General features: G+C 41.0%; 1 protein-coding gene across 7 annotated transcripts in view; it reads left to right on the top strand.

The window, feature by feature from the left end:
- The window catches only part of cdk5rap2 (CDK5 regulatory subunit associated protein 2), a 159,572-nt gene that overhangs the window by 102,190 nt on the left and 33,469 nt on the right, over positions 1–23,913 (top strand). For 6 of the 7 annotated variants that reach the window (XM_059993982.1, XM_059993981.1, XM_059993978.1 and 3 more), the window contains 6 exons: positions 1,298–1,408; positions 2,560–3,256; positions 4,942–5,174; positions 7,142–7,202; positions 16,044–16,181; positions 17,049–17,281. In XM_059993982.1, coding sequence (XP_059849965.1) covers positions 1,298–1,408; positions 2,560–3,256; positions 4,942–5,174; positions 7,142–7,202; positions 16,044–16,181; positions 17,049–17,281 — 1,473 coding nt within the window. The remainder of the gene's footprint in view (positions 1–1,297; positions 1,409–2,559; positions 3,257–4,941; positions 5,175–7,141; positions 7,203–16,043; positions 16,182–17,048; positions 17,282–23,913) is intronic. The other variant, XM_059993980.1, reaches the window with a different exon arrangement.

Genomic DNA, 23,913 nt, shown 5'->3' with positions numbered 1-23,913 from the left:
AGGACTGAAATAAGTAATGGCTTTTGTAAATTGCTTGAGATCCTGCCATTTGAATTAAGGAAAATATTTTAGTGTTGTTTTTAAATAAATTTATTCAAAACAGGCTTTTTCTGCTGAGGTTGTGTGGGACTACACATAGAGATCATGGGTTAAAGGTGAAAGGTGAAAAGTTAATGCGAACCTTCTTCACTCAGAGGGTGATGAGAGTGTAGAACGAGCTGCCACCGCAAGTGGTGTACGCGAGCTTGAGTTCAACATTTAAGGGAAGTTTGGATAGGTACATGGATAGTAAGTGTATGGAGGGCTATGGTCCCGGTCCAGGTTGTTGGGCTGAGGCAGTTGAAATGGTTTGACATGGATTAAATATGCTGAAGAGCCTGATTCTGTGCTGCATTTTTCTATGACTCATGCCAAACGCTGTCAATGTTAATAGTATAACATACTAGCCACTTACTGTCCCATGCAGATTTCCCCAGTATTTGCTGGAATACAACTTGGTCATGTAAAACAGGTAATTATATCCTGGGCCAACAGAAATTTTGATTTTCGAATAAGATCTGCCATTTCCAAAAGTAGTTATCTTTTGATTTTGTGTTTTAAGTGTTTCTTCACAAAATGCTGGAAGAACTCGGCAGGTCGGGCAGCATCTAGGGATAGGAATAGAGTCATTTCAAGGCAAGACCCTTCATCGGGACTGGAAAGGAAGGGGTAAGAAGCCAGAGTGAGATTGTGAGGAGAGGGATAAGTGTACAAGCTAGAAAGTGATAGGTGAAGCCAAGCGAGGGGGAAGGTATGTAAACGGGGAAAGAGGGGATGAAGTGAGAAACTGAGCCTCCTCCCCCCTCACCTGGCTTCACCTATCACCTTCCAGCTTGTACCCCTTCCTCTTACCCACCTTCTTATTCTGGTTTTTGCCCCCCTTCCTTTTTAGTCCTGATGAAGGGTTTCGGCCTGAAGTGTCAACTGTTTATTCATTTCCATAGATGTCGCCTGACCTGAGTTTCTCCAGCATTTTGTTTGTTGCTTTGGATTTCCAGCATCTATAGAATCTCTTGTGTTTAAGTGTTTCCTTCTTGTTTCTTGTATATGACTGACCAATCATATTTGCTTTATTTGGATGGTGTACTTCTGTTGAACATTAGAGTGATGTGTGTACAATAATAAAAATGTTGTCTTGTTGCTTTTTATTTGTTTTTAAGGCTTGCTTCCGGAATTTTGAACACAGCGACAATGCTTTTGATGTCCTGCTTTCTTCTGCTTTGTTACGACTTTGTATTTGTCCTTTATTTTTCTGTAGCTGAATCATCTTTGAAACAAGATGATAAGGAGGTCCAAGTGGACTTGCAGGATCTTGGTTATGAAACCTGTGGAAAAAGTGATGCGGACAGGGATGAGAGCAGTAGCCCAGGTAGATGTTGTGACCCCTGAGTACTACACAGGAAGCATGAGGGAAAAGACCACTTTTATCTTTTGAAGATCTGCATGTTATAACTGTCAACACCCTTCACTGCTAAAATGCTGTGCTTATTAATTATTTTCAGCTTAAAGATAGTAATTTGCAAAGTCCCATATCTGAGGAATTGCCAGATTAACAAGTATATGATCATCCAGAAGGTTGAACTCTCAACTTTGTTAACCTGCTTACTGCTGGTGGGAAATGAGGCTAACAGTCAGCTTTATTTCATAGGTACCACAGATCATCATTACACTGAGTTATTAAGCTTCAAAATAATTAATGAGCGTGACAAACTATCTGCTTGTCTGTCTGCAAAAAGTGGGATTTTCCTGTGACCAACTGTTTATCTCCTCTCCCGTTCCGACTTGTTGATCCATAGCCGCTTTTTCTGCCACAATGTGGCTACTCTTAGGTTGGAGGAGCAACACCTCATATTCCATTGAGGTATCTTCCAACCTGATGGCATGAACATCAATTTCTCCAACATCTTGTAATTTTATTCCCTCCTTTTTCCTTCTCCTTTAATTCCTCTCTCTGGCTTCTTACCTCTTCTTCTCACTTGCTTATAACCTCCCCCTGGTGCTTCTTCTCCTCCTTCCCCTTCTCCCACGGTCCACTCTCCTCTTGTTCAGGTTCCTTCTTCTCCAGCCCTTTACATTTTACACACTTCACTCCCAGCTTCTTACTTAATCCTCTTCACCTATCACCTTCTATCCTGTCCTCCTCCCCCTCCTTCCTATTTTCTTATTCAGGCATCTTTAGTTTTCCTTTCCAGTCCTGATGAAGGGGCTTGACCTGAAATGTTGACTGAAATTTCCATGCATGTTGCCTGAGCTGCTGAGTTCCTCCAGCATTTTGTGTATGTTGCTCTGGATTTCCAGTATCTGCAGAATCTCTTGTATTTGTGTCTGTGTGAATTAATTGCATGTTTTATTAATTTTGTTTGTGCACTTTACTTAGTGGTCTTGTTTCAGTTCGGGGGTGTCTATATAACTTTTGCAAAGATAAGGAAAGTCTAATATTTGATTCCTATTTCACACCCCAAGAATAAAATGAAAGAGGTGCAAATATTGAATTTTTACTATTGGATTATTTTACTGCAGACACAGGCAGGCAGTTACCTGTCCATTGCTACAGTGACTCGGCCGTTCCTGCCCTGCATAAGCTAAGCCGTCGCTTTTTCTCTATGGAAAATCTGGACACAAATTCGTCAACTTCATACCCAAGTTCACCAAGTTTGATTTCACCCAAAATCAGCTTGAAGAATCTTGATGTTTTCTATGATTATGGACAAACGGATGATGCCAGTGAACTCAAACTTCAGATTGGTGAACTAAAGGCTCAGATTGAGAAGTATCGGAAAGTACTTCACCACCTGCAGACGCATGTGCGCAAGAACTCTCTGTCCAGTGACCAGTTGACCATTTCAGACCAAAGCCACCAGACTCCAACTCGAAGTTCATATGATAGACACTCTCTGGAAAGCTTCCCAAAAGATAATGACAACAATTACAGCCACAGAAGACATTCTATCCAGTCTTCTGATCTAGGTGTTCAAACCAGCCAGCAGATTGGCGATCTTTCCAATTGTGCATCCAGATCTCAGAGCGTGGATTTCGGAAGCCAGCATGAGAAAGGGGACTGGCTGATGTCTGTTTATTGTCAGGATGGACAGCTGGTACAGAAGTTAAAGGAACAAATAGAGCAACTAGAAAATCAGTTACAGAAAGAGAGTGCACGGAATGAGGAGCTGCATGATCAACTTCAAAGCAAACTGGCACCAGCGTTACCAGCTCAAAAGTAAATTCCTTTATTATGTTAAGAACGGTAATTGTTGTAGCAATGTTAATAGTTATTATTATTCACCATTCATCATTAGCCAAAATCTTGCTTTAAAATACAAACTCATAAAAGACACCATACCTTACTCTAAATACAAGCCTGATCCAGTTTGTATTACAACTGATCCATTATTACAGTTGGGACAATCCAGAATAACCATCTGGATATAATATTACAGGATTAATAAGCAAGAACAATTTGATAAATACAGCCATTCCAAACACACATGACATACAGAAATTAGTAAGTGAAAAGTACCAGAAATATACTGAATTAAAAGAGGAAATTGAAAGACTTTGGAAAATGAACAGAGTATACATTATTCCAATAGTAATATGTGCAACTGGTATCATCCCAAAGTCACTGCACAATAGCATTAAACAATTAGGGTTACACAGCAATATTTTTCTAAATCTTCAGAAAATCACAATACTAAACACCACTAGAAAAGTCTGTAAGTTCCTATCAATAAAAGTTCCTAGAAATGAGTGTGCTTGGCTAAGCCCTTACCTCAGGTTTTCCCAGCTTGAGCTGAGAAAAATACAATAATAAAATAATAACTTTATTAAAGAGTGCTTTTCCGACAGATGATATAGTTCAAAGTGCTTTACAATGGAATAAAAATACAAATAAAATAAAATAAAAAATAAATATAAGCATGAAAGTAAAATTCAAAAAAGTTATTTAAAAGCAAGGTTAAATAAAAAAGTTTTGAGCTGGCGTTTAAAATTGTCAACGTGCATCTCTTAAGTTTTTTTGTGTTTAAAAGTTTAGGAGAGTAGTTCAAAAACCTGATTTGCCAATTATCTCTTGAGGGAGATTGTTTAAATTTAAGAGAGCAGTGGAAGAAGACCTGAGAGCTCGGGTAGGATTATAAAGCAGTTTTGGGCCCATATGTAAGAAAGGATGTGCTGGCATTGTAAAGGGTCCAGAAGTGGTTAGCAAAAATCATCCCATGAAGAAAGAGTTAATGTATGTGGAGTGTTTGTTGGTTCTTGACCAGGGTAGCTTCTTCACTCAGAGGTTGCAGAGTATATGGCCAGAGCAAGGGTTTGAGGTAGAGTCCTCACAACATTTACAAGACTTTTTGTTAAGTATATGAATAGAAAAGGTTTAGAGGGATATGGCCCAAACACAGTCAAATGTGGTTAGCTTGGTGGGCGCAGTAGTCAGCATGGAAGAGCTGGGCCAAAGGGACTGTTTAATTGAAATGACCATTCAGCCATTGTTTTATATATGAAAGTGATTTCTGCAGGTGAGCATATTAGCATAACTTCACACTTTTGTATCAGTAAAGCAGAATTTGCAATAATTGTGGTCAAATGTAAAGTTTGATCCATTGTTCATCAACATAATGAAAATATAGTTCTACTTTTGACTTAATGATCGATATCTTCTAAAATAATCTGCGCAGTAAATGGCACAGCCATGTTAACTTAGTAAGTCGAGCAGCAACACGCACCTCATGAAGGTCTGTTTCTCATTTTAAATTTCACCTTTCCAAACAACAAAACCCACTATGTAAGAAAGTTCTGAAGTTTTTTTAATAAATTTATTCCTTGTTTTGCTCTATCAATCCCACACCATCTGCATTGCGTATTTAGTTCTTGGGTCATGACACACTTACCTTTGTCTTTACTAAGGTATGATTCTCTGGTACAGTTGCAAGCAAGAGAGCTCTCACATCTCCGACAGCAAATTAAAGAAAATCGCAACGTCTTCTCCTTGCATCACCAGTCCCTTGTGGATCTAACTAAAGCCTTTGAGCAGCTGTTGCAGGCCAGCGATGTTGACTATTACGTTGGGGAAGCCTTCCGTGATCAACTAAACCAGAGTCTGCAGCTGGTAGAAAAGCTAGAGAGCAAGCTTGATGGTGGTAAGTTGGCAGGCAAAGTTCTTATTATAAAGGATACAAAAGAAATTTCAAATTCTATATTTCCATCTCCCACTGTATTAAAATCTGTCTTGGGCTTCACGTTTTCCTGCTAATTGCTTTGACTACCTACACACAAAGTTCAACGTATATTATCAAAGTATGTTTAGTACCTATGAGAAGTAGTCACCCCCCCCCCCCACTTCCTGGAAGCTTTCATGTTTTATTATTTTACAATATTGAATCACAGTGGATTTAATTTGGCTTTTTTGACACTGATCAACAGAAGAAGACTTTTGTGTCAAAGTGAAAATATCTCTACAAAGTGATCCAAATTAATTACAAATATAAAACACAAAATAATTGATTGCATAAGTATTTACCCCCCTTTAAAATGACACACCAAATCATTACTGGTGCAGCCAATTGGTTTTAGAAGTCACTTAACTAATTAAGTGAAGATCTGTTTTTAGAGACCTGTGTGCAGTCAAGGTGTTTCAAATGGTTGTATTAAAAATACACCTAAATCTGGAAGGTCCAGCTGCTGGTGAGTCAGTATCCTGACAAAAACTACACCACGAAGACAAAAAAAAACCCTGCAAGCAACCCTGTGAAAAGCACAAGTCAGGAAATGGATACAAGGAGGTTTCTAAGTCACTGAATAGCTCTTGGAGTACAGTTAAGTCAATCATCAAAAAATGGAAAGAATATGGCACAGCTGTAAGTCTGTCTGGAGCAGGCCATCCTCAAAAACTGAGTGGCCATGCAAGGAGGAGGCTCGTGAGGGAAGATGTGCAAAGCAGGTAGAGGTCTGTCCACATTGGTTGTAATTGCTTCCAAAGGTGTGTCTACTAAATATTGACAAAGGGAGTGAATAATTATGCAATCAATTATTTTATGTTTTATATTTGTAATTAATTTAGATCACTTTGACTTCTGTTGATTAGTGTCAAAAAAAAAACAAGGAACCCTCCCAATGAAGGGTTTCGGCCCAAAACATCGTCACTACCTCCTCCCACAGATGCTGTCTGGCCTGCTGAGTTCTGCCAGCATTTTGTGTTTTTATTTATCTCCAGCATCTGCAGATTCACTCGTGTTGCCTTCAAGTTCAGAGTAATTTTTTTTAATCGAAGCAGATGTATGTCACCATATATAACCCCAAGATTCATTTTCTTGTGGGCATTCACAGTAAATTTAAAAAAAACAATATAATAGTTGATAAACAAACAATAAATATTGAGAACATGAAATGAGCCTCTTTTAAATTTGGTTTATACGTTGTGGGAATAGTTCAGTGTTGGGGTGAGCACAGTTGTGTGAAGTTACCCCTCTGGTTCAAGGGCTCAATGGTTGAGGGATATTAATTGCTCTTGAAAGGCAAAATTCAGTATATAAAGTGGTTGTGCCAATCTCAGGGTCATCCAGTTTCTCTCCAGAATATGACCTGTTTCTATTGTTAAGTGAACTTAAGTCTGACAATAGATAGTTCTGTAGCTAATAGCGTGGGTGTTATGCTCATTAAAGAATAGAATTAAGATCTTTCAGTTGACATTTATTCTTAGTGTTATTTCATACTCGGCCAGATTGTGCATAGCAGAGTGGGTGAGCAGCTTGTTTTAAAATGAGCTTTAGTAAAGAACGTACTATAGGCAGCTTAATGTTGACAGTTGATGAACTGTGAAAGGCTAGAATGTGAATCATTGTGTAAGTACAGATTCTCTGTAAATAATGCAACATAACCATGTGAAATCTGATGAAAGAAATGAAGCAGGTGAAGAGAATTAAATCATTTATTCAATTTTTGATTTACGAGATTTTTTAATGCTTGTCATTCATATAAACAGTTAATATATTTAATGGTTGTGGGGCTTTTAAATTTGCATATGATTTATAAAAGATGGCAAATATGCTAGTCTATTTAAAATTTATTCAGAAACCCAAGATTTTCTGTTTCCTTGTGTTACTTGTAGGTATTACAGGAGATGCATCATCTGCTTTTGGAGACAACACTTTTGTTGATTTCTCTCAAAGGTAAATGCACAACATAGATATTTTCAATCACAATTTGATGTTCTTTATTCAGATAACTGATGGACAGGCTTGGATGTTATCTAGGTTCATGTGTATTATTCACTTGTCAGCAATCTTTGTTTAAACAGCACATATTGTGCTGATGAAAATGTAAATAACTATTGAAGTGATAAACATCTATTACAATCTGAAATATCAGGCTGATTTAAAGGTATGTTCATGTGTAAGTTCAGTTACAGTTTATTGTCATTCAACTGTACACATGTATATCACCAAATGAAACAGCATTCATTCTTCCAGAAAAAGATGCTTAACACAGTATATATAACTCACACCTGTAGCACAATGTAGTATTACCACAAAAAAAATGAATATAGATAATTTGGCAGGTGTCTCTGGTTTCACTCCATAAGTAAATGCTATTTATAAGGAGGTGTAGTAATTAAATCTCAGTTTTGACATTGGACTGTGCAGGCTTTCTCTGTGCTGAGTGTATGTGCATTCACAAGACTGGAGACAGCCTGTCCCCTCTGCTGGTGGAACTCCCAAATCGAGTGTAACATAGTGTATTTTTAGATATTTGTGAATCTATTTACTTTTTAACCTGCAAGAAAATTCACTTCATGGACAGCAATATCAGAATCAGGTTTAATATCATTGGCATATATTGTGAAATTTGTTGTTTTGCTGCAGCAGTACATTGTAAACAGTACTGCGGTCATTAGCACTTTTGGATTTCGATATTTTAATCCAAGGTTCTTTCAGAAGTTGGGTAAGAGGCACAAAACCTGTTGCTTAATGGCCATTTTATTGAGTGTTGATTGACAGTTATAGTGGCCTACTAAGTGAAGGGAAAACTAAGACTTAAGGTCTAAGATGGAGCTGCTTTCTGTTGTAGCTCTTTAATACTGCAGAGCTGAGGGAAAAAAAATCCATTCAAATTTGTAGATAAGATTAACTAATGAGAAAAATATTATTCAAATAATGCAATACAAAGAAGCTCACAGAGCTATCCGGAATTATACTTTGTACAATCACCAGAGGCATATTAAACATTCATACACATACTAGGCAGTTATTTGTATATAAATAATTATATACAAGCAGATAATTGTTAAATTGCAAAGAAAATAACAATTAAACAGTCTAATCTAAGAATTAAACAGATCCAACAGTGTCTTCAGATTTATGATTAGCTGGATCATCATTTTCCTCTTTTTTTTTAACATTGTAATGTCTCAATGAAATAGGCACAACATCCCCCTCTGGTGATTGCAGTGTTAGCAAAAGGACCAGAATATTGTTTCCATTGAGCCTCTGTATCCACTGTCATTTTATGACAAGTGACAGATGTTTCTCAGCAGTGAGCCTCCCTCCCTTGGGCTGGGAAAGCAATTGGCAAGAAGATTACATAGTTCTGGATACACTTTGCATGCTTCACCACTGGAGGCTACTGAGCATCTCCCTGATTTGCTTCCCAAGGCACATAGTTGAATACTGATTACGTTCAAAGTAAATTTATTATGAAAGTACACCATAAGTTTGGATAGATACGTGGATGGCAGGGTTATGGTGGTCTATGTTCCGGGTGCAGGTTGATGGGACTAGGCATGGATTAGATGGGCTGAAGGGCCTATTTCTTGGTGACATGAAGTCACCATGAACCCTGAGGAACTGGTTTGGGAAGCAGGGATTGACATTCTTAGAGCACTGGCATCTGTTTTGGGGTAAGGATTGATTGTACAAAAGGGACGAGTTGCACCTTAACAGGCAGGGTCCAGCATTCTGGCAGGCAGGTTTGCCACTGAAACAAGGGTGTGTTTAAACTAACATACCCATGGAGGAGACAAACTGGAAATATAAGGATGGAGTTAAAGGGAAAGAGAGAATAAGAAAAGTTGAGAAAAACAACAGAGTTAACAGGGCAGAAAGCTCAGGAAGGGATCAGAGAGTATGGACAAGTGCAATAGGAATCGGTGTAAGAGGAGTAGTGGATTAAAAGTATTACATATGAATGCATGAAGTATAAGAAATAAAATGGACGAGCTTGAGGCTCAATTGGAAATTGGCCAGTATGATGTTGTAGGAATAGCAGAGACATGGCTGCAAGAGGACCAGGGCTGGAAAATGAATATTCAATGGTATATGTCCTATCGAAAGGACAGACAGGTGGGCAGAGGGGGTGGGGCGGCTATGCTGGTGAGGGATGAAATTCAGTCCCTTGCGAGAGGTGACATAGAATCAGGAGATGTAGAGTCAGTATGGATAGAACTGAGAAATTGTAAGGGCAAAAAGACCCTAATGGGAGTTATCTACAGGCCCCCAAACAGTGGCCTGGATATAGGGTGCAAGTTGAATCAAGAGTTAAAATTGGCATGTTGCAAAGGTAATGCTATGGTTGTTATGGGGGATTTCAACATGCGGGTAGACACTGGACCCCAAGAAAGGGTCCTCCGAGATGGATTCTTAGAGCAGCTTGTACTGGATCTACCAGGGAGAAGGCAATTCTGGATCTAGTGTTGTGTAATGAACTGGTTTTGATAAGGGAACTCGAGGTAAAGGAGACATTAGGAGGTAGTGACCATAATATGATGTTTTAATTTACAATTTGAGAGGGAGAAGGGAAAATCGGAATTGTCAGTATTACAGTAAAGGGGACTATGGAGCCATGAGGGAGGAACTGGCCAAAGTTGACTGGAAAGATACCCTAGCAGGGATGACAGTGGAACAACAATGGCAGGTATTTCTGGGAATAATACAGAAGGTGCAGGATCAGTTCATTCCAAAGAGGAAGAAAGATTCTAAGGGGAGTAGGGGACAACTGTGGCTGACAAGGGAAGTCAAGGACAGTATAAAGATAGAAGAGAAGTAGTATAACATAACAAAATGAGTGGGAAGCCAGAGGATTGGGAAACTCTTAAGGACCAACAGAAGTTAACTAAAAAGGCAATACGGGGAGAAAAGATGAGGTACAAAGGTAAGCTAGCCATGAATATAAAGGAGGGTAGCAAAATCTTCTTTAGGTATGTGAAGAGGAAAAAATTAGTTAAGACCAAAGTTGGGTCCTTGAAGACAGAAATGGGTGAATTTATTATGGGAAGCAAGGAAATGGCAGACGAGTTGAACAGGTACTTTGGATCTGTCTTCACTAGGGAAGACACAAACAATCTCCCAGATGTAATAGTGGCCAGAGGACCTAGAGTAACGGAGGAACTGAAGGAAATTCACATTAGGCAGAAAATGGTGTTGGGTAGACTGATGGGACTGAAGGCTGATAAATCCCCAGGGCCTGATGGTCTGCATCCCAAGGTACTTAAGGTGGTGGCTCTAGAAATCGTGGACGCATTGGTAATCATTTTCCAATGTTCTATAGATTCAGGTTCTGTTCCTGTGGATTGGAGGGTAGCTAATGTTATCCCACTTTTTAAGAAAGGAGGAAGAGAGAAAACAGGGAATTATAGACCAGTTAGTCTGACATCAGTAGTGGGGAAGATGCTGGAGTCAATTATAAAAGATGAAATAGTGGCACATTTGGATAGCAGTAACAGGATCAGTCCGAGTCAGCGTGGATTTACGAAGGGAAAATTGTGCTTGACTAACTTCTGGAATTTTTTGAGGATGTAACTATGAAAATGGACAAGGGAGAACCAGTGGATGTAGTACCTGGACTTGAAAGCCTTTGATAAGGTCCCACATAGGAGATCAGTGGGCAAAATGAGAGCACATGGTATTGGGGGTAGGGTACTAACATGGATAGAAAATTGGTTAGCAGACAGGAAACAAAGAGTAGGGATTAACAGGTCCCTTTCAAAATGGCAGGCAGTGACCGCAAGGCTCGGTGCTGGGACCGCAGCTGTTTACAATATACATTAATGATTTAGATGAAGGGATTAAAAGTAACAGTAGCAAATTTGCAGATGACAGAAAGTTGGGTGGCAATGTGAAATGTGAGGAGGATGTTATGAGAATGCAGGGTGACTTGGACAGGTTGTGTGAGTGGGCAGATGCAGTTTAATGTGGATAAATGAGAGGTGGCAAGAACAGGAAGGCAGATTACAAGATCCAAGTGTCCTTGTTCATCAGTCACTGAAAGTAAGCACGCAGGTACAGCAGGCCCTGAAGAAAACTAATGGCAAGTTGGCCTTCATAACAAGGGGAGTTGAGTATATGAGCAAAGAGATCCTTCTGCAGTTGTACAGGGCTCTGGTGAGACCCCACCTGGTGTATTGTGTGCAGTTTTGGTCTCCAAATTTAAGGAAGGACATTCTTGCAATTGAGGGAGTGCATTGTAGGTTCAGGAGGTTGATTCACAGGATGGCGGGACTGTCATATGTTGAAAGTTTGGAGCGACTGGGCTTGTGTACACTGGAATTTAGAAGGATGAGAGGGGATCTGATTGAAGCATATAAGATTATTAAGGGATTGGACACGCTAGAGGCAGGAAACATGTTCCCGATGTTGGGGGAGTCCAAAATCAGAGGTCACAGCTTAAGAATAAGTGGTAGGCCATTTAGAATGGAGTTGAGGAAAAACTTTTTCACCCAGAGAGTTGTGGATCTGTGGAATGCTCTGCCTCAGAAGGCAGTGGAGGCCAATTCTCTGGATGCTTTCAAGAAAGAGTTAGATAGAGCTCTTATAGATAGCAGAGTCAAGGGATATGGGGAGAGGGCAGGAACGGGGTACTGATTGTGTATGATCAGCCATGATCACATTGAATGGTGGTGCTGGCTCGAAGGGCCGAATGGCCTATTCCTGCACCTATTGTCTGAGATTTATTTTCCTGTGGACGTTCACAGTAAGTTCAAAGAAGCACAAAAGAATCAGTGAAGAACCACACACAACAAGGCGGCAAACAAACAATGTGCGTTAGACGACAAACTGCAAATACAGAAAAAGAGAGAATAATATTAATAATAAAAAAAATAAATATTAACAACATGAGATGAAGAGCTCTTGAAGGCGAGTCCATACATTGTGGGAACAGTTCAGTGTTGGGATGAGTGAAGTTATCCCTTGCGATTCAAGAGCCTGATGGTTGAGGGGTAATAACTGTCCCTGAACCTGTTGTGGGATCTTGAAGCTCCTGTACCTCTTTCCTGATGGCAGAAGCAAGAAGAGAGCATGACCTGGATGATACAGGTCCATATCCCAGTAACAATTACCCGATTACTGGGACATGGGGAGGACTTCCAAAGGAGCTGAGGCATTCAAGTTTGGGTCATTAAAGTTTGGAATAAAAACTTGATATTAATAATGATAGGTAGATACTTTATTGATCCCAAAGGAAATTATGGTGTCACAGTAGCATTACAAGTGCATAGATGTACAAATATTAGAAAAGAAGTAGAAAGAATAAAAATTAAGTTAGCTCAACAGTTTTAACAGGAGAGGGTTCATCAATTCTCAGGCTATAGGTTGACTCATTATAGAGCCCAATGGCCGAGGATATGAATTACCTCATATAGTGCTCCAATCACAAACGAGAAATATTAATCTATGGAAAATATTAATCTATGCATCTATGGAAAAGAGTACTGTCAACGTTTTAGGCCGAGACCCTTCGGTAGGACTGGAGAAAAAAAGTTGGAGAGTAGATTTAAAAGGTGGGGGGAGAGGAGAGAAAAGCACAAGGTGAAAGGTGAAACCTGAAGTGGGGGGGATGAAGTAAAGAACTGAGAAGTTGATTGGTGAAAGTGATACAAAGCTGGAAAAGGGGGAGACTGATAGAAGAGAACAGAAGGCCATAGAAGAAAGAAGAGTGGGAGGAGCACCAGAAGGAGGTGATGGGCAGGCAAGGAGAAGAGGTGATAGAGGGAATGGTGAAGGGGGGCATTACTGGAAGCTTGAGAAATTGATGTTCATGCCATCAGGTTGGAGGCTACCCAGACGAAATATAAGGTGTTATTCCTCCAACCTAAGTGTAGCCTCATCACAACAGTGGAGGAGACTATGGATAGACATATAGGATTGGGAACTGGGATTAAAATGTATGTCCACTAGGAGATCCCGCTTTTTCTGGTGGACGGAGCGTAGGTATTCAGCAAAATGGTCTCCCAATCTATGTTTGGTTTCACCCATATACAGGAGGCCACATCCAGAGCTAGACGTCCAGTCCCTATACACTTCCATCCCCCACCAAGATGGCTCTCAATTTCTTTCTGGACACCAGACCCAACCAGTTCCACTCCACCCCACCACCACTCTCCTCCACCTAGTGGAACTTCTCCTCACTCTTAAATAATTTTTTCTTTATGGCTCCTCTCACTTCCTTCAAACAAAGTGTAGCTTTGGGCACTCGCATGGATCCCAGATATGCCTGCCTATTTCTCAGCTACGTGGAACAGGCCATATTCCAAGTCTACATTGGTGACCATCCCGCATTCTTGCTATGATACATCAACAACGGCATTGGTGCTGCTCCTGCACCCACGTGAAGTTTGTCGGCTTCATTCCCTTTGCCTCCAACTTCCACAGTGCCCTCAAATTTACCTGGTCCATTTCCGACACCGCCCTCACTTTTCTTGATCTCTCTGTCTCAATGTCTGGACACAGCTTATCTACCGATAGTCATTACAAACACATGGGCTCTCACAGCTACCTGGACTATATCTCCTCCCAACCTGTTACTTGTAAAAATGCCATCCCCTTTTCTCAATTCCTCCATCTCCACCTCATCTACCTTCGGGATGAGACCTTTCATTCCAGAATGAAGATGTCCTCCTCCTTCAAAGAAAGATTCTTCCCTTCTTCCACCATGAATGCTGCCCTCAAATGCATCTCTTCCATTTCCCACATGTCTGCTCTCACTCCATCGTCCTGCCACCCTACCAGGGATAGAGTTTCTCTTGTCCTCACCTACCACTCCATCAGCCTCCGTATCTAACATGGAATTCTCCGCAACTTTCAACATCTCCAATGGGATCCCACCATCAAACACATTTTTCAATCTTCCCCCCTTCTGCTTTCCACAGGGATTGCTCCCTACATAACTCCCTTATCCATATGGCCCTCACTACCATTCAGGGCTCCAAACAGTCCTTCCAGGTGAGGCGACACTTCACATGTGAGTCTGTTGGGGTACTACACTGTGTTTGGTGCTCCCGGTGTGACCTCCTGTATATCAGTGAAACCAAACTTAGTTTGGGAGACCACTTTGCTAAATACCTATGCTCCATCCACCAGAAAAATCTCTCACTTCCCATTCCAATGTGTCTATCCATGGCCTCCTCTACTGTCATAATGAGGCTGCACTTAGATTGGAGAAACACCACCTAATATTCTGTCTGAGTAGTCTCCAAACTGATGGCATGAACATCGATTTCTTGAACTTCTGGTACTGCTCCCCACCCCACCCACCCCTTCACCATTCCCCATCCTCCTTTCTCCCTCTCACCTTATCATCTTGCCTGCCCAGTGCCTCCCTCTGCTGCTCCTCCCACTTTCTTCTGTCCTCTTCTATCAGACTTCCCCCTCTCCAGCCATGTATCTCCTTCACTAATCGACTTCCCAACCCTTTACTTCATCACTCCCCCTTCAGGTTTCACCTATCACTTTGTGTTTCCCTCTTCCCTTCCCCTACCTTTTCAAATCTACTCCTCAGCTTTTTTTTTCTCCAGTCCTACTGAAGGGGCTCAGCCTGAAACATTGACAGTTTACCCTTTTCCATAGATGCTGCCTGGCCTGCTGAGTTCCTTCAGCATTTTGTGTGTGTTGCTCTTTGGAGCAGCACAGTTGTCTTGGTCTATTACTAAAAGTGTACCTCTGTTCGACCAGGGTGGCATTGTAGGGTCCTTTGTTCTACCACAGCCTCCAGTGTGTCCGTTTTGACCCGTATAGATGAGCCAGCCTTTCTAATCAGTTTATTGAGCCTGTTGCCCTCACCTATGTTGATGCCATTATCCAGCACACCACAACTTAGATAATTGTACTGGAAACAACAGACTGGTAGAATCTGAAGGGGGGGGCTGCATACTCCAAAGGATGAGTATTGTTCAGTTTGACATAACTTGCCCCAAATACTACTTGGGAAAATAGGATTCCTTTCCCTTGGACAAAGTTTATAGCTTTTGCTGTCAAATTGTTTAAAAGTGCATTGCAGGGCAGGTGCCAGTGACGTTTCTACGTTATGTGCATTAGAGTATCCTTTCACAATTTTGTGCTGAAATTAAACCCACAATAGAAAAACTGATCATACCTTGGCAGAGTCAAATCCAGGAGTGATTTTTAAAAGTAATGCTGGTGTTAATGGGTGACGCTTGTCCAGCAAGTGTGATTAACTGGAATAGCACACTAAAACCAAGAGCTGTATTCTAATCCTAGTGTATTTCTTAATCCCATGTCATTGTCCTTGCGATAACACAGATCGACCTGCTGTTAAACAGTAGCTATCCTCACAGCAAGAGACATTTTTATTCTTCTTTCATTGGTGTACTGAAGAATGTATGAAGAAAAGCAAAATAGTCTGCTGTTTGTAGATAAGTGGTTCATTAATTTTGTCTACAAAGAAGTAGAGATTGATTGATGAATGCAGAGACAGCCTGATATGTTCTGTTATTCTTTGAAACTTACCACCGCTGCTCGTGCTTATCTGTCAAAACTTCAATTATTCACTCTGTAAACTAAAACCAAATATCAGCTGGTTTGCCTTGTGAGGGGGATATTTTTCTCTGCTATGGCTCTCTAGGAACGTAACTTGCTCACTCTTGTACCATGCTGGCATGTGTGCACTGGGCTTTCCTAGAACAAGTTTCTGGTTTCTGACATGTAGTTGATGCAAATAAGCATGCTGTCCAAACTTAGTCCCTTCTACCGAGAATCTCTCTTCTCCTTCTCTGTGACCAGTGCCCGCAGCCTGCAGTGTGAGATTCTGTACCTTCGAAAACAGCTGGAGAGAGAACGCAAACACCTACACGAGCGTTTGAATGAGGCGCTACACGAGAATCAGTCCTTGTCACGCGCAACGAAAGAGCAACTTGCGCAGTAAGTGTAACCTCTTCAGTGTTGGCTTAGCTACATAACCTCCAGTGTTTTATTAAACCAATTTATTAGCCACATACTGTATATCTCAGTCACAAAGTCGTTGCTGGAAAACCCCGGAAAGATTTACAGATATGGAGCAACACACACAAAATGCTGGAGGAACTCAGCAGGTCAGGCAGCTTCTGTGGAAAGGAAAAAGAGTTGATGTTTTGGGCCAAGACCCTTCATTACGACTGAAAAGGAGGGGGCAGATGCCAGAGTAAGGTGGGGGGAGGGGGAAGAAGGACAAGCCAGAAGGTGATTGAAGTGATGTGGGTGGGGAAGGGGAATGAAGTAAGAAGCTGGGAGGTGATAGCTGGTAAAGGGATGGAGAAGAGGAATCTGAGTCCAAGCACTGTTGATGCAGTTACGTAGTGCAGGTCTCCACTGGTTTAGTGGGTTAGTGACTGACAGGATAAACTATTAGAGAAGTTAACCATTAAGAGTTGAAAAGTGTAACCTAAATTTCAAGTAACTTTCAAACTGAATTTACATTTAACCTGAAGATGTGACTGTCATGATTTGGACATTAGCACTAGCAAACTTGGAGACAGATTTGTGTTACCACAGGCTGTTTGTGGGTTATTTCACTGCTGACTATTTCACTGAAGAGGTCTTGTAGAACATGTCTTTTGGCTTTAATGTACTGTGGTGACACTGAGGTGGGAGACAGTCATATAAATGAAGTCCACTCATCTGCTTCCCAGTGAGATCGTGACAGCAAATGTTTCTTTGGTCGGCTAGTGTTACCCGACACTTCCTTTATTTTGTATCCTGTCTTGCAGCAATAAAAATTTACCAGATATTTAATTATTTTTCCTTCTGCAGATTTGCAAAAGAAGTGCAGGAAAAAAATAAAACGATACATTACCTGCAGCAACAGTTGCACACGACGCCCGTTAATCTGGTTGCTTCAGATTCTGAAATATCAGATAGAAACTCCATTAGTTCACATGAGGGTCGCTCAACAACATCTGAACCGCCAGTTGCTAAAAACTCAAGTAAGAACCGTGGCAGTAGAGAGCGAAGCTTTCGACAGAAGCTGAACCACAACTCCTCAGGTAGGTTAAGTTTTTGCAGTGAATTATGCCACTTTTTGAGAAAATGAGCTTATGAGAAACATTCCGGGCAAAATTTCAAGATTTGTAATGCTTTTAGCATCCTGTATCCCAGGGCAGAAATAGCTGATACGAGGAGGCATAATTTTAAGATAATTGGAGGAAATTTTAGGGAGAAGGTCAGAGTTAGGTTTCTTTTTACACAGAGTGCAGTGGGTTTGTGAAATAAGCTAACTGGGATGGTGGTAGAGACAGATATATTAGGGATATTAAGAGACTCTTAGGTAGGCATATGGATGATAGAAAAACGGGCTGTGGGGTTAGATTGATCTTGGAGGAGGTGAAAAGGCTCAGTACAGGGTCTCTACTGTGCTGTACTGTACTGTCCTATGTTCTATATTTTAAATGGCAGCTTTCCTTGCTCTGGAATATTCTAAAGCATGACCAATGAAAGTAACCTCTGAACTGGTCGTGTGTAATCCAAGAAATGTGCAGGCCATTTGGTATACAGCAAGCTTCCACGACAACAACATAGTTGGTCCCTTAGAGTCATGCAGTATAGAAATAAGCATATCCCCCCTGTCCCATCTGCACCAATCCCAACTCCATGGACTTGGCCAAAACCCTTCTATTCCCGTGATTCCTGTGTGAATACTTTTTTTTAATCATAGAGCACTGCAGGACAGAAATGGAGATGAGGGGGGATAGTTAAATCTGCTACGATAGATTGGCAGAAAATACTCGATGCGCTGAATGGCTTATCTCTGCTCCTATATATTAGGGAAGCAGGCTGTTCGGTCCATCTATTCTGTGCCAAGATATTATTCTACCTAGTCCTAATAGTCATCCATACCGCTCCCATCCACCTACTTATCCAAACTTCTAAATGTTGCAATTGACCCCACATGCACCAACTCTCAGAGACTTCTTACAAGCAACCCAGCTTCAACTACTCTCTGGCTGTGTATTCCTGATACTCGCCACTCTGCAGGTGAGAAACGTTACCCTGTATTCTCTTGTCTCGTCCACCACTGATACATAAATGAGTTGTCTCCAGTCTACCTCTTCAATGCTTCTAAGTTTACATCCCTGACTTTGATCCTTCTTTTCCCCTTCAGTGCTACTGGTTGAGGAATGTCGAGCACTACATCAGTCCTAAGTAAAAACATTTTCTGTATTCGTCTCAACAGAATTTCCTGGTTTTAAAAATGATCCCCCTCTCAGAGGTATTGACTAATTATTTATCTTCATCTTCCTGGTTTCCTTCCATGCAAGCACGAATCTTGATAGTTAAAAGTATAAATTGAAGCATTCTAAAGAAATAGTTCACCTGAAAAAGTGGCTTTGATGCATCGTACCACTTGAAGGGACATGGAGTAGACTGAGTTCTCCACACTGAGGTCATGTTGGAGAGGGACAGAGTAAAGTTTAGACTTGTACTTTATACAACAGTACAGCACAGGAACAGACCCTTCAGCCCACAATGTTGTACTGAATTAATGAAATTACTAATCCATTAGCCAACTAAACTAATCACTCCTGCCTACACAATGTCCATATCCCTCCATTTTCCTCACATTCATGGGCCTATCTTAATGTCTCTTAAAATTCTCTAATATATCTGCTTCTACCACCACCCCAGGCTGTGCATTTCAGGCACTCACCACTCTCTGAGTGGGGGGAGAAAAACTTGCCCCTCACATCTCCTGTGAAATTATCCCCTCTCATCTTAAATTCATGCCCTCTGGTACTAAACATGTCAACCCAGAGGAAAAGATACTCTGTCTATGCCTCTCATAATTGTATAAATCTCTATCAGAGCTCCCCTAGCTCTCCACTGCTCCAGAGAAAACAGCCCAATTTTGTTCATCCTGTCATTATAGCACATGCCCTCTAATCCAGGCAGCATCTTGGTGAATTACTTCTGCACGCTTTTATCCTTTGGCTCACTGTTCATGGAGCACAATTGTCATTTGCTTTCTGTGGATTGTCTGCCTGAACATCCATATGATTTGAGAGGGGGAAATAAACCTGGTGTCAATTAAATGCTAATGAGATTTGAAAATTTTATACTGACATGAAGCAATGCTGATTAAGTGCTACAGAATATTGCCTTCATTTCCTTTCCTACAAAGGACTTGCTTTGATCCAGTTTCTTACTAAAACAAAAAATGTCAGGGTTGCATAAAAAGAGTTACCTTTCAGTCAAGTCCGCATTCAAGACTTAAAAGCAGAGCTATGAGCCATTTCTCTCTGAGTTGGACAGCCTACACCAGGGTGTGTAAAAAGAGCTACTTTTTAATCAGGACAGCAATCGAGGTTTTGAAAGGCGAGTTTTGGGGCAGCTTTTCTGAGTTGAGGAGCCACCAATCAGCAAGAGGGATTCATTAGAAAAGGCCAATAAGAGTAATTTAAGTGCAGGCGGAATGGCCATTCTTGCGAGTGTGCCAGTATTCAGAGTGGCTTTGGCTCATGGGGCTTGGATGAGGTAGATTGCCTTGTCAGTTACTCTCTTTGTCCATTCTTTATCTGTTAGTGCATAGTAAGTGAGAATAGTAATGAGTTAGTGCATAGTAAGAGGCTCCAGGGTAGTGTTTTGTACTCTGTAGGGGATGTGGGAAGTTTGGGAGATGTCTAGTCTCCCAGATAAACATATCTGCAACAGGTACACTGAGCTACAGCTCGATGACCTTCAAATTGTACAGAAAAATGAGGAGGTGATGGACAGGAGCTACAGGGATAAGAGAAAATCTGCAGCTGCTAGAAATCCAAGCAACACACACAAAATGCTGGAGGAACTCAGCAGGCCAGGCAGCATCTATAGAAAAGAGTAGAGTTGCCGTTTCGGGCAACTCCTTTGGCAGGACTGGAGAAGAGAAAATCTGAGGAGTAGATTTAAAAGATGGGGTTGCCACAGTGACTGGGTCTCTGGCACTGAGTCTGGTGCTGTGGCTCAGAGCAGCAGAGAGGGGAAGAGGACTACAGTGTTGATGGGAGATTCCTTAGTCAGAGGAAAAATGGTGAAGCTCTGTCAGTGCGATAGAGTCTCCCGGATGGTATGTTGCTTCCCTGGTACTAGGATCAGGGATGTCTCAGATTCTCAAGGGTGAGGGTGAGCAGCTAGAAATCTTGGTACATATCGGCACCAATGACATAGGTAGACAAGGAGAGGAGGTCCAGAAGAGAGATTTTAGGGAGCTAAGTAGAAAGCTGAGAAACAGGACCTCAAGGGTAGTAATCGAGGGAAGTGTGACATGCCAGTGAGGGTGAGAATAAAATGATTTGGCAGGTGAGTGCACAGCAGAGGAACTGGTGTAGGAGGCAGGGATTCAGAATCATACATAATTGGGATTTCTTCTGGGGAAGTTATGACCTGTACAAAAGGTACGGGTTACTCCTGAACCCAAGTGGGTCCAATATCCTTGCAGGCAGGTTGGCTGGAGTTGTTTGGGTCAGTTTAAACTAATTTGGCATGGGGCTGGGAACCGGAAAGAGAGTGCAGAAGATGGGGTAGTAGGTTTAGAAACAGAGGCAATGTGCAATGAGACTCCTAACAAGGAGAAGGCTGACGATAGGGCTAAATTGTAGTCAATGGGATGAGTTGCAATGTAAAAGGCAGACAAAATCGAAATGGGTGAATACAGGACTGAAGGTGTTATTTTAACTGCACACAGTATATGGAATAAGGTTGATGAACTTGTAGCACAGTTACACATTAGCAAGTATGATGTCGTAGGCATCACTGAATCATGGCTGGAAGTAGATTATATCTGGGAGTTTAATGTCCAAGGCTACACATTGTATCGAAAGAACTGGCAGGAAAGCAGAAGGGGTGGCATTGTTCAGTTGGTTTAAAAAAAATGAAATGAAATCATTAAAAAGAGGTGACATAAGGGTCAGAAGTTGTTGAATTGTTGTGGACAGAATTATGGAACTGCAATGGTAAAAAGACCCTGATGGGAGTTGTATACAGACCTCCAAATAGTAGTAAGAATGTGGTCTACAAGTTACAACGGGAGATAGAAAATTCATGCCAAAAGGGCAATGTTATCGTAGTCATGGGGGATTTCAGTATTGGGGAAAGTCGGGTCGATACAGGATTCCAAGAGGGAGATTTTCTAGAAAGCTGATGAGATGGCTTTTTAGAGCAGATCATGGTTGAGCCCTCTAGGGGATCAGGTCTTCTGGATTGGGTGTTGTGCAACAAACTGGAATTGATAAGAGAGCTAAGGTAAACAAATCCTTGGGGGAAAGTGATCATAATATGATCTAATTCACCCTGAAATTTGAGTTTAAGCTATAATCAGATGTACCAGTATTATAGTGGAGTAAAGGAAATTACAGTGACATGAGAGAGGAGTTGGCCAGAATTGATTGGAAGAGAACACTGGCAGGGATGATGGCAGAGCAACAATGACTGGAATTTCTGGAAGCAATTCAGAAGGCACAGGGTATATACATCCCAGAGAGGAAGTAGTATTCTAAAGGCAAGATGGCACAGCCATGGCTAACAAGGGAAGTCAAAACCAGCATAAAAGCCAAAGAGAGGGCATGCAAAAGACCAAAAATTAGTGGGAAGTTTTGAGATTGGGAAGCTTTTAAATACCAACAGAAGGCAACTCAAAAAAAGTTGAGAAGGTAAAGATAAAATACGAAAGTAAGCTAACCAGTAATGTTAAAGAACAAGTAAGCTCTTCTTGGGCTTCCAGCTTGTTACAGCTATCAATTATAACCAGTGTTTCAATGATAAACTCTGCCATCTTCATCAGGATGGTACCTGGACATATCTATTCCAGTGGTATTTACACTCCTGTAGTCCATCTCCTCTGATCAGTTAGTCCTCATCCAATTAGATATCTGCTCTCCCACCTTGTTGATAGTCCAATTCCAGATCTTACTTAGAGCGAGATCTTCATCTTTGTTAAAATTCTTTTCCTCTAGTTTTATTTCAAAGGCTTCCTTTACTAGGCAGTCCCAAAAGCTATTGGGGTGGTACAGTAGATTGGCGCCGGTGAAGTCAATTCTATGGCTATTACGAATGTAATGTTCTGCTACAGCTGATTTCCGCAGGTAACTGTGCTCCTTGATAGGGGTTTCCATCGTGCACCCCATCTGGCTGATAAATGCTGCTCCAAACACCAGCCAACCTGAGTCCCAGGTCAGCTTTGACCCTCGTAAATTGTGACTTGAGCTGGAAGGTTTGTGGATGGTATTAATATTCTTCAGGTTCCTGGCGATCCTTCCAGAAATCTGCCTTCCCTATATTAGGGTGAGATAATTGAAACCTATCGATCGATGAAAGGCTTTGATAGAGTGAATGTGGAAAGGATGTTTCCAATGGTGGGAGAGTCTTAGACCAGAGAACACTGCCTCAGGATAGAGGGGAGTCCTTTTAGAACGGATATGATGAATTTCTTTAGCCAGAGAGTGGTGAATCTGTGGAATTCTTTGCCACAACAAATGTGGAGGCCAAGCCTTTATGTATATTTAAGGCAGAGGTTGATAGATTTTTGACTGGTCAGTGCATGAAGGGATACAGGAGGAAAGGTGGGAAATTGGCACAGAGAGGAAAAATGGGTCAGCCATGATGAAATGGCAAAGTAGACTTGATGGGCCAAATGGCCTAATTCTGCTCCTATATCTTATGGTCAAAATATTACAAAGAATTTGAATACTGCAAATGTAACTGTCTTTGATTAGTAGCGGTGCAAGAATACTATAGGAAAAACTTGTATCGGGATATTCATTACGTGGTCTCTTTTTGGTGTACACAAGGGCTAATTTTTATAAATCTGGTGAACATTTTTTAAATAAACTTGAGGCATAGCTTCTGATGGAAATTGTTACTGGCTTCTTGACATTAATAAAGCAATGAGGTTTATAATCCTGAAAAGTTGTAGTAAACGTTTACTCAAAGAGTGCTCTGTTTTTTCATGGTGCAAGGCTACATAATTTATTGTAATTTAATCTCGTAAAGCGATAGTGTTGGAATGCGAACAAAAGACGATGATTGCATTACTTTTGTAAAGATGAGAGAGTCTGATGGACTACAATCCTTCTGACTATCTCACAAAATAAAATGAGAGTGTCAATTTCTCTTGAAGCTAAATTATTTCTTAGAACTTTTAAATAGACCAAATTCCTTTGAACGTTTCAGTTTCAAAGTGAAAATTTAGCCACATATATAGTTGAGGAATAAGAATCTGTGAAAAGGAAATAAACTGGAGATGTAAAGTCTGCTAGAATTATGCATTGTGTTGGAAGTGCAGAAGATTCGTATTTAACAGCATTGGGAAGGTCTGACACAGCTCTGTGGTTGTTTCTTTTTACTGTTGAACTTTGTTAAAAGTTCATTAGCAATTAAGACTTTTTATGAAATCCACAGCTTTCTTATCTTTTGTAAGAAAAAACTTCCATTGTCAGATGCATAGTACAGGGCGTCACAGTTGTGTATTAGTTAACGTAATGCTTTACAGCACCAGCTATAAGAGCAGGGTTTAATTCCTGTCACTGTCTTTAATAAGTTTGTACATTCTCTCCGTGACTATATGGGTTTCCTGTGGATAACCCAGTTTCCTCCCACATTCCATAGACATACAGGTTAGGATTAGTGAGTTGTATTCATGCGGAGTTGG

The sequence above is a fragment of the Hypanus sabinus genome, chromosome 18 (assembly GCF_030144855.1).
Source record: "Hypanus sabinus isolate sHypSab1 chromosome 18, sHypSab1.hap1, whole genome shotgun sequence".
Classification (NCBI taxonomy): Eukaryota; Metazoa; Chordata; class Chondrichthyes; order Myliobatiformes; family Dasyatidae; genus Hypanus; species Hypanus sabinus.
This window is presented reverse-complemented; position numbering and strand designations above follow the sequence as displayed.